General features: G+C 51.5%; 2 protein-coding genes across 2 annotated transcripts in view; one reads left to right on the top strand and one right to left on the bottom strand.

The window, feature by feature from the left end:
• The window catches only part of LOC115559665 (PH and SEC7 domain-containing protein 1), a 17,267-nt gene extending 8,377 nt beyond the window's left edge, over positions 1-8,890 (top strand). The window contains exons 12-18 of the mRNA XM_030378692.1: positions 3,563-3,606; positions 4,457-4,647; positions 5,246-5,316; positions 5,558-5,700; positions 5,964-6,108; positions 6,363-6,506; positions 6,792-8,890. Coding sequence (XP_030234552.1) covers positions 3,563-3,606; positions 4,457-4,647; positions 5,246-5,316; positions 5,558-5,700; positions 5,964-6,108; positions 6,363-6,506; positions 6,792-7,040 — 987 coding nt within the window. The 3' untranslated portion in view covers positions 7,041-8,890. The remainder of the gene's footprint in view (positions 1-3,562; positions 3,607-4,456; positions 4,648-5,245; positions 5,317-5,557; positions 5,701-5,963; positions 6,109-6,362; positions 6,507-6,791) is intronic.
• Positions 8,891-10,139: 1,249 nt separating this feature from the next.
• The window catches only part of LOC115560357 (uncharacterized), a 28,200-nt gene continuing 27,142 nt past the window's right edge, over positions 10,140-11,197 (bottom strand). The window contains exons 35-36 of the mRNA XM_030379756.1: positions 10,934-11,045; positions 10,140-10,735 (exon numbers count right to left, since the gene is read on the bottom strand). Of these exons, the coding sequence (XP_030235616.1) occupies positions 10,659-10,735; positions 10,934-11,045 (189 nt within the window). The 3' untranslated portion in view covers positions 10,140-10,658. The remainder of the gene's footprint in view (positions 10,736-10,933; positions 11,046-11,197) is intronic.

Here is an 11,197-nt window from a genome sequence, read left to right as displayed (position 1 = left end):
TCCACAGAGACACCACCCAGATCTCCACAGAGACACCACCCAGATCTCCACATAGACACCACCCAGATCTTTACAGAGACACCACCCAGATCTCCATAGAGACACCACCCAGATCTGAGGTGGTAATACTGAGGTGGTCTGAGGATGTTTGAGGCGGTCATACTGTTCTGAGGCGGTCAAACTGGTCTGAGGTGGTCATACTGGTGTGAGGTGGTCTGAGGTGATCATACTGGTGTGAGGTGGTCATACTGGTGTGAGGTGGTCTGAGGGCGTGTTGACGTCTGATTGACCTCCACCAGTAGATATACCTTCATTCATCTTCCTCCATGAATCATCTCCTCAGAGCGAGAGAAAGAGAGGGAGAGGGAGAGAGAGAGAGAGGGAGAGGGAGGGGGTTTGGGGAGACTCTGTGATCTGTGGAGCTCAGAGACTTCACACAAGAAGCTCTGGAGGAGAGAGATCCTATTGGCTGCCTGGTTACAGAGAAATGCGCATTGAGAGAGAGAGAGAGGGGTTGAGAATCCAAATGAGAGGGAGGGAGGGAGAGAGAGAGAGAGAGAGAGAGAGAGAGAGAGAGATACACGGAGAGAGAGAGATAGAAGGCAGCAGGTTGTGTTCACCAGAATCGTCTGGACTGCAAGATAAACGACTCCATAGAGAGAGAGAGATAGAGAGAGAGACAGTGCAGATGGATTGTTAGGACTGATTCCAGTTTGAGGACTGAGAGCCGACTGTTTTTCATCTGAGAGCGACAGCAGCGCTGGTCTCTCTGCTTGTCTCTCCGCTTGTCTCGCCGCTCCGCTGGTCTATCCGCTCCTCGCTGAGCAACAGGATTTCCTCCTCTCCGTTCGTCGGTGGTTCTCTGTCTCCTCGCTCATTGCCAGGAGGGTGTTGAGGGGACCTGGGCCGAGGTGGACCAGGAGGGTGTTGAGGGGACCTGGGCCGAGGCGGACCAGGAGGGTGTTGAGTGGACCTGGACCAAGTAGGACCGGGACCAGGAGGGTGTGTTTGTTTTGTGCAGGGCCTTCCCAGACGGGAGGTGCACTGACGTCACGTTGGGGTCCCTCTCTCTGCACACGGTGTTTTCGTCTGGATGTGCGCGTCTATGTGGGTCAATCCCACAACTCTCTCACTATTGGATTTAATGATCTAGGTTTGAGGATCAGCTCGTTAGAGGTGTTACTGTCCTATAGGTGTTACCGTCCTATAAGTGTTACTGTCCTATAGGTCGTTAGAGGTGTTACTGTCCTATAGGTGTTACCATCCTATAAGTGTTAGAGGTGTTACTGTCCTATAGGTGTTAGAGGTTTTACTGTCCGATAGGTGTTAGAGGTGATACTGTCCTATAGGTGTTAGAGGTGTTACTGTCCTATAGGTGTTAGAGGTGTTACCGTCCTATAGGTGTTACAGGCGTTACCGTCCTATAGGTCATTCGAGGTGTTATGTTACCGTCCTATAAGTGCTACCGTCCTATAGGTGATACTGTCCTATAGATGTTAGAGGTGATACTGTCCTATAGGTGTTAGAGGTGTTACCGTCCTATAGGTCAATAGAGGTGTTACCGTCCTATAGGTCAATAGAGGTGTTACCGTCCTATAGGTCAATAGAGGTGTTACCGTCCTATAGGTCAATAGAGGTGTTACCGTCCTATTGGTCAATAGAGGTGTTACCGTCCTATAGGTCAATAGAGGTGTTACCGTCCTATAGGTCAATAGAGGTGTTACCGTCCTATAGGTCAATAGAGGTGTTACCGTCCTATTGGTCAATAGAGGTGTTACCGTCCTATTGGTCAATAGAGGTGTTACCGTCCTATAGGTCAATAGAGGTGTTACCGTCCTATAGGTCAATAGAGGTGTTACCGTCCTATAGGTCAATAGAGGTGTTACCGTCCTATAGGTCAATAGAGGTGTTACCGTCCTATAGGTCAATAGAGGTGTTACCGTCCTATAGGTCAATAGAGGTGTTACCGTCCTATAGGTCAATAGAGGTGTTACCGTCCTATAGGTCAATAGAGGTGTTACCGTCCTATAGGTCAATAGAGGTGTTATAGGTATATAGGCTGCTGACACCGAGCTGCTCGTGGATTCCGGGGAAGGGTAAGGCCTTTGATGTGAGATATCTCTGAGGTTCTTCAGAGAGCCGGTCAAGACCACCAGCTGCTGGTTTACCTCATGAGGAGCTTCTGTGACGGGACGGCCTCCTGAACCCCGCCCCCCCCCGACCCTCTGATCCCCCGTCTCTGCACCCTCGCCGTTCCTCCCAGCGTTCTCTGGTCCTGGTCCACACTAGACCCGCCCTCCTCCTCTGAGCCGCCCCACCCCATTGGCTCCCCACCATGATCGGCGTGAACAGCATCCACTCGTCGGGCCGGCTGCGGTCACGCTCGCTGTGCTCGGTGCGCTCCCAGCGGGACCAGCGGGACCAGCGCTCCCAGGACGGGTTCCAGTGCCCCCGAGCCCCGCGCTCACGCTCCCTCAAACCCCTGGCCTTCCCCGACCTGCTGGGGAAGAGCCAGGACCGCCAGCAGCCCCCGCAGAACCGCAGGAAGAAGGTAGACACCCTACACCCCTCGGGGAACCGGATAGAACCGGGTACACCCTGATGGAACCGGATAGAACAAATAGAACGTGATGGAACCGGAAAGAACCGGAAAGAACCTGATGGAACCCAGCACAACTGATAGGACCCAACACAACCTGATAGAACTCAACACAACCTGATAGAACCACACACAACCTGATAGAACCTGATAGAACACAACAAAACCAAATAGAACACAATGGAGCTCAATAGAATCCTTTTTTGATTCTCTACGTTTGGCTCTCCACGTCTCACTCTGGGTACCAGCCGCCCGCCCCCCCGTCACCACTAGAGGTCACTGGTCCATGTTCCACAGCAACAGAGCCGCTGCAAGGAGCAGCTGATTGGCCCACTGCTGTTGGTTAAGAGGCAGCTGATTGGCCCACTGCTGTTGGTTAAGAGGCAGCTGATTGGCCCACTGCTGTTGGTTAAGGAGCAGCTTATTGGTCCACTGTTGTTGGTTAAGGAGCAGCTTATTGGCCCACTTCTGTTGCTTAAGGAGAGGCTGATTGGCCCGCTGCTGTTGCTTAAGGAGCGGCTGATTGGCCCACTGCTGGTGGTTAAGGTGAAGCTGATTGGCCCACTGGGGCTGGTTAGGGAGCCGCTGATTGGCCAACCTCTGTTGGTTATGGAGCAGCTGATTGGCCCACTGGTGTTGGTAGAGGAAGAGAGTCAGGCAGAGCCGAACATCACACACACACACACACACACACACTAACATACACACACACACACACACACACACACACACACACACACACACACACACACACACACACACACACACACACACACACACACAATCACACACACAATCACACACACAATCAGACACGCACACACACACAAACACACAAAAACATGACTGTTGATGGTCCGAGTAAATTCAGAATGATGAAGATGTCATGATAATGCTATGATTATGCCAATATGTCATGACGATGTCATGATGATGTAACGATGTTTTCATGTCCCTCCCCAGGCGCTGTACAGCTCCATCAAGAATGATAAACTGCAGTGGACTATGTGAGTTCTGCACTGTGAATCTGTATGTGAGTGTGTGTGTGTGTGTGTTGTTTTAGATAGGGACCTTCATGTTCCTCTAGAAGCTCATTTGAAACTTTGTTGCCATGGCAACTGGTCCCTGATTCACTGACTATAATTACAGGTCAGCCGTGTGTGTGCGTGTGTGTGTGTGTGTATGTGTGTACGTCTGTGTGTGTGTTTGTGTGTGTGTGTGTGTGTGTGTGTGTGTGTGTGTGTGTACACTGACAAACACAACAGCAGTTGAGTACAGGCGCCCTGCTGCTACACTTTCAACTCCACCCTTCTGTTAACTCTCCTCTCCACTCCTCTCCACTCCTCTCCTCCTCTCCTCTCCACTCCTCTCCTCCTCTCCTCTTCTCTCCTCTTCTCTCCTTTCTTCTTATCCCCGCCCCTCCTCTCCTCTCCTCCTCTCTCTCCTCTCCTCCTCTCCTCTCCTCCTCTCCTCTCCTCCTCTCCTCTTCTCTCCTCTTCTCTCCTTTCTTCTTATCCCCGCCCCTCCTCTCCTCTCTCCTCTTCTCTTCCTCTCCTCTCCTCCTTAGTTACCTAGCAACAGCAGATCTTCAGAGTGTGTGTGTCAGAGTGTTGTTTACCCTGAAACCTCCTGATGTCTGCTCCACCACCTCCCCCGCTCCTCCCCCTCTCCTCCCTCCCACCTCCCCCTCTCACCCCCACAATCCAGCCTCAAGTCATCACCCTTTAATGTACAAGAACTAATGGTTGTCATCCCCCCCCCCCCAACACACACACACCCGCCCACACAATCGCACACACACACACACACACACACACACACACACACACACACACACACACACACACACACACAAAGTGACGAGGAGGACCTGAAGAAGTCGATGTCGGAGCTCGCTGACGGGCGGACGGACTCCGCCTCCCACACCCTGAAGCGGGCTGCCATTGGAGAGCGCTCCCTGGGGGGCGTGGCCCTGCAGGCCGACGCCCAGCTCTATAAGGAGGGCTTTTTGGTCCGGAAGGTTCACGCCGACCCGGACGGGAAGAAGAGTACGCACACACACACACACACAACATCCTGTCTGCTGATACTGTGTGTTGTGTTGATGTTATGTGTTGTGTGTTGATAGTGGTCGTTGATGTGTTGTGTCGATATTGTGTGTTATGTGTTGATCCTTTGTGTTGATGTTGTGTGTTGTGTTGTTGTTGTGTGTTGATCCTTTGTGTTGATGTTCTGCTTTGTGTTAGTCTTGAGCATTGATGTTGTGTGTTCATTGTTAATGTTGTCTGTAGATGTTGTACTTTTGTGTTAATCTTGTGTGTTGATGTTGTGAGTTGGGCGTTAATCTTGTGTGTTGTGTGTTGATGTTGAGCGTTGTCTGTTAATCTTGTGTGTTGTTTGTTGATGTTGTGCGTTGTCTGTTAATCTTGTGTGTTGTTTGTTGATGTTGTGCGTTGTCTGTTAATCTTGTGTGTTGTGTGTTGATGTTGTGCGTTGTCTGTTAATCTTGTGTGTTGTGTGTTGGTGTTGTGCGTTGTCTGTTAATCTTGTGTGTTGTGTGTTGATGTTGTGCGTTGTCTGTTAATCTTGTGTGTTGTGTGTTGATGTTGTGCGTTGTGTGTTAATCTTGTGTGTTGTCTTTTTCAGCTCCTCGGGGGAAGAGGGGGTGGAGGTCGTTCTACGCCGTCCTGAAGGGCCTGGTACTGCACATGCAGAAGGTGACCCCTGACCCCTACCTGCACCTTATGACCCCTGACCCCTGCCTGCCCCTTATGACCCCTGACCCCTAGCTACCCCTTATGACCCCTGACCCCTACCGGCTCTTCTTTGGATGTAAATCCTTGTTTCCAGGGTTAAAGAGGTCGGTGTGATTGGCTGACGTAGTGCTGTGCTGTGGTTGGCTGACGTAGTGCTGTGCTGTGGTTGGCTGACGTGGTGCTGTGCTATGATTGGTTGCAGGGGGAGCAGGGCAGCGAGGAGGACCTGAGGAACGCGGTGTCGGTCCACCACAGCCTGGCCATGCGGGCGGCCGACTACAGCAAGAGGGACAACGTGTTCTACCTGAGGACGGCCGACTGGAGGGTGTTCCTGCTGCAGGCCCCGTCAGTCACTCCCTAACCCTCTGATACTCTCTCTCTCTCTCTCTCTCTCTCTCTCTCTCTCTCTCTCTCTCTCTCTCTCTCTCTCTCTCTCTCTCTCTCTCTCTCTGTCTCTCTCTCTCTCTCTCTCTCTCTCTCTCTCTCTCTGTCTCTCTCTCTGTCTCTCTCTCTCTCTCTCTCTCTCTTATTATGATGATGATGATGATGATGATGATGATGATGATGATGATGATGATGATGATGTCCTGTTGTGGCCCCGCCCCCAGGAGTGCTGAGCACATGCAGTCGTGGATCACGCGGATCAACGTGGTGGCGGCCATGTTCTCCGCCCCTCCCTTCCCCGCCGCCATCGGCTCCCAGAAGAGATTCAGCCGCCCGCTGCTGCCGGGGTCCCCCAGCGCCTTGACCCAGGTACACACACACACATACACACACACACACACACTCACACACACACACACACACGCCCTGACCCAGGTACACACACACACACACACACACACACACACACTGACGCAGGTACACACACACACATACACACACACACACACACACTCACACACACACACACGCCCTGACCCAGGTACACACACACACACACACACACACACTGACGCAGGTACACACACACACACTCAGGTGGTTGTGTGTCCTCGTCCCCCCAGGAGGAGCAGGTGAAGTCTCACGAGATCCGGTTCCGGGCGGTTTGCTCGGAGCTGGGCGACCAGACCCCCACCTCCCCCGACTGCAAAGCCAAAGGTCGGGAGCTGGAGGAGCAGAGGCTACGGCTGGAGTACCTGGAGTTTGAGGTAGATGTTCTGGGGTTAACTGATCCATGTGTGTGAAATGTGTATGTAACATGTGTGCAATGTGTGTGTGTATATCGTGTGTGTAACGTGTGTGGGTGATGTGGGTGTGACGTGTGTGTATAACGTGTGTGTGTGCAACGTGTGTGTGTAACGGTCTGTAACTTGTGTGTGTAACTTGTGTGTGACGTATGTGCAACGTGTGTGTAACATGTGTAACGTGTGTGTGTGTGTAACGTGTGTGTAACGGTCTGTAACTTGTGTGTGTGTAACGTGTGTTTCATGCAGCAAACGCGCTACGGGACGTACGCCATGCTGCTGCGGGCCAAGCTGAGCGGGCCAGCCCCGGACCAGGACCCCGACCTGGGGGCCTTCGAGGCGCGGCTGCTGGAGGAGCCGGGGCTCCAGAGGGCCCGCTCCAGCCCCACGCTGCCCCAGGACAGCGGCTCCTCGCTGGGCTGCACCGGCCGCCAGAAGAGCCACAAGCAGCGGAGCTCCAGGAGGGGCCAGGCCGCCGCGACCGGGGGGCAGGCCTAGACCCCTGGGGGGAGAATGGGGGTCTGGGGGGGGGGACTGGGGGTCTGGGGGAAGCCCAGAAGGAGGAGGCGGATGGAATGATGGATTGACTGATTGTCTCCAACCATCACCTTGATGAGCATCTCCATGGTAACCGTCCTTCGGGGTGAGGTCCTGGTCATCATCCTCTCTGCAGGACTCAAAACATCAAACTCTCCTCCCGTTGCCAGGGGGTTGCCATGCCAACCAATGGAGCTAGCGTGGGAATGTTGCCGTGGCAACGCAGCCAAAGGCCCAGCAGCCCCAGCTTTTTGTCCCCGGCCAAACAACCCCCACAATGCACCTGGGAGCCAACTGGTCCTCAAAACGCTCTCACACACATATCCCACACACATATATGTACCACACACACCCACACACACAAATGTATGAACACACACACACACACACACACACACACACACACACACACACACACACACACACACACACACACACACACACACACACCACACACACACACACGTACACAGACGTACACACACACGCACACAGACGTTACATCACGTCCTCATGTCCCGGCTGTGAATCAGAACATGCCAGCTGGTCCCTGGCTCTGCTGGGAGGGACCGCCGGACCGCCGGGCCCCTGGGCAGCCGTGGGAGGGGCCAGTAACCATAGCAACCCAGGCCAAAGCAGATCTCATGATGATGGCCACCAGCCACTGAGAAACCAAGCAATGCATCATGGGACATCAGGGGATTGACACTCTGGCAGCACGCCTGCTTGTGATTGGACGGCCGTATAAGAGCTTGAGGTCAGGTGTTTGAATACGTGTGTCTCCGCTCTGCTATGCTAACAGCTAACGGCCTCATGTCTGTCCACCATAAGACTCTTTTAACCCCGTCAGACAGGCTACTGTACAAGCCAGTGACTAGCTATACGTAAGCATTACCCATCTATTTGCTAGCTTTGTGTTAGAATTGCTAAGCTAGCAGCTAACTATGAGTTTGCATTACATAGCTAGCGGCTAGCTAAATGTTATTACAGCAAGTGGCTAGCTATGTGTTAGCATTAACTGCTGGCTAGCTATGTGTTAGCATTATCAAGCTACCTACTAGTTTTGTCTTAGTATTGTCAAACAAGCTGCTAACAATGTGTTAGCATTACATATCTTGCTGCTAGCTATATGTTAGCATTACATAACTAGCAGCTAGCTAGATGTTGACATTACCCAGCTAGCAGATAGCTACATGTTAGCATTAACTGCTGTTTAGCTATGTGCTAGCATTATCTAGCTACCTACTAGTTTTGTCTTAGTATTGCCCAGCAATCTGCTAACCATGTGTTAGCATTACCCAGCAAGGAGCTATGTGTTATATTTACAGAGCATTCTCTGAGTGATGTGTGTTCTTTGGTTCTTCACACAGTACTCTGCTGTTCAATAGTACCGTAATGGTACTCTACCTTCTCTAAAGCCTTGGTGTGACTCTAGAGCTCTAAACTGGACCTCATCTCATATCCTGTTAGTGTACAAATAACCATTCAAGGATTCATCTTCAATACCTTTAAATGACAGCAGCTGATTGGCTAATCCTGGAGCACGATGTTGTCATCTGGACTCACTTGTCAGAAGCCTCACCTGGCAGCAGCCTCACCTGAGCCGTGGAACGTCTGGATCATCGGTTCCTCTTCTGATTCTTTAAAGACCTCCAGCACAACGGAGTGTCGAGATGAACAGCTGGCATTGACTGGGAGCTATGGGAACCAGTACCAAACCATAGGACTGGAAGCTGGACCAGTAATAAACCATAGGGCTGGGAGGAGCTGGACCAGTAACAAACCATAGGACTGGGAGCTATGGGAACCAGTACCAAACCATAGGACTTGTAGCTGGACCAGTAAGAAACCATAGGACTGGGAGGAGCTGGACCAGTACCAAACCAGTGTACTGGGAGTTGGACAAGTAATAAACCAGTGTACTGGGAGCTGGACCAGTAACAAACCATAGGACTTGGAGGAGCTGGACCAGTAACAAACCCAAGGACTGGGAGCTGGACCAGTAATAAACCGTAGGACTGGGAGGAGCTGGACCAGTAACAAACCATATGCTTGGGAGGAGCTGGACCAGTAATAAACCATAGGACTGGGAGGAGCTTGACCAGTACCAAACCAGTGTACTGGGAGCTGGACAAGTAATAAACCAGTGTACTGGGAGCTGGACCAGTAACAAACCAAAGGACTGGGAGGAGCTTGATCAGTACCAAACCAGTGTACTGGGAGCTTGACAAGTAATAAACCAGTGTACTGGGAGCTGGACCAGTAACAAACCATAGGACTTGGAGGAGCTGGACCAGTACCAAACCCTAGGACTTGGAGCTTGACCAGTAATAAACCATAGGACTGGGAGGAGCTGGACCAGTAGCAAACCATAGGACTGGGATGAGCTGGACCAGTAACAAACTATAGGACTGGGAGGAGCTGGACCAGTAACAAACCATAGGCCTAGGAGGAGCTGGACCAGTAAAAAACCATAGGACTTGGAGGAGCTGGACCAGTAATAAACCAGTGTACTGGGAGCTGGACCAGTACCATACCAGTGTACTGTTGTCTGAGCAGACTCTATTTTGCGTTGTGTTCCTCTAAGCGCTCGCTGGTCGCTGAAACGAGGGCTGCTTTGTTTTGCTATAAGTGTGTTTCTGAACCATGTGACATAAAGAAGCCATAAGGGTGGGCGGGGGGGGTCCTTTGTGTATTCCGGGTCCTCTGGGTTCAGCGGGGTTCCTTGTCGGGGTTGTACAGTCCGGAGCTCCAGCCTGTGAATGTGATGCTGATCTGATTCTAATGTTTCTTTTTAAAGTCTAGTTGCATAAAATAAAAACGACCACTTGAAACAACGCTTTGTTCCTCTGAATCCCCCTGAGAGGAGACGCTCTAGCTTGGCATTAGCTTAGCGTTAGCTTGGCGTTAGCTATTCTAATCATTTTTTTCCTGTCGGGCCGCCCCGGAACCCCCTGAAGCCGACCTCCTCAAAGGGTCAGACCGTGGCCCCACAGGAAACAACACCATCAATATTAGGATCCTTTGTGTGAATAAAGAAATAAAGAATACGGACAAACAAAGCTTTTAAAGTACATTTTAGTGGCAATTGCAAGTGACAACTAACTTAGGACTTTCAGAGATCCCCACAAATGTGGCCTCTGCTTTAGGGTGTCTGGGACCCCTGGATTCCCACCCTGCTGAACTCTGACCTCTGACTCGGTCCTGCTGAGAGACACACACACTGCTGACCTCTGACCTGACCCTGCTGAGAAACACACACACTGCTGATCTCCGACCTGACCCTGCTGAGAGACGCACACACACTGTTAATCTCTGACCTGACCCCGCTGAGAAACACACACACTGCTGACCTCTGACCTCCAGCCCACCCACAGATATTTAGATATGTAAATATATTTATATATTTATATACATGACTTCGTCAATAACATTTTTTACAATGGGGGCGTGGCCACCGAGTGTCCTATGATGATATCACAACTGGGTGGACGTGGGCGGGTGGAGCTCTTGGCTACTAGACTCCTCCATCATCCCACCAGGAAGTGAAGGAGATGCAACTCTTGTGAGTCCTGCTGCTCACTGATTGGCCACCGGGGGCTCCTCTACTGCCTCCTCCATTGGTTGACTGCCAAAGCCGCTGTCAACCGTGGCGTCTGATTGGACAGAGAGAAAGAGTCAGATATACAGCAGTGCAAATATATATAGATATATGTGTGTGTGTATGTGTGTGTGTTTGTGTGTATAATGTGTGTGTGTGTGTGTGTGTGTGTGTGTGTACCTGAACTGTGCTTCTTCTGGTGTATGTTTTGTTTATGTATAATGTGTGTGTGTGCATATGTGTGTGCGTGTACCTGCAGTGTGTTTCTCCTGGTGGAGCTGGGCTTGTCTCAGGACTCGGACCCCCTCTGTCAGCCCGAGACCCTCAAGAGCTCCGACCAGACCCTCTACTGCACCGCCTCCAAGCTACACACACACACACACACACACGCACACACACACGCAGACACACACACACACACACACACATGCATACACACACACACACACACACACGTTATACACACACGTTATACACACATAGAAATACGCATATGTTACACGCACACAGACAAATA

The sequence above is a fragment of the Gadus morhua genome, chromosome 15, assembly GCF_902167405.1.
Source record: "Gadus morhua chromosome 15, gadMor3.0, whole genome shotgun sequence".
NCBI lineage: Eukaryota > Metazoa > Chordata > Actinopteri > Gadiformes > Gadidae > Gadus > Gadus morhua.
The sequence above is the reverse complement of the archived record's forward strand: the minus strand, read 5'-3'. Positions and strand labels throughout refer to the sequence as shown.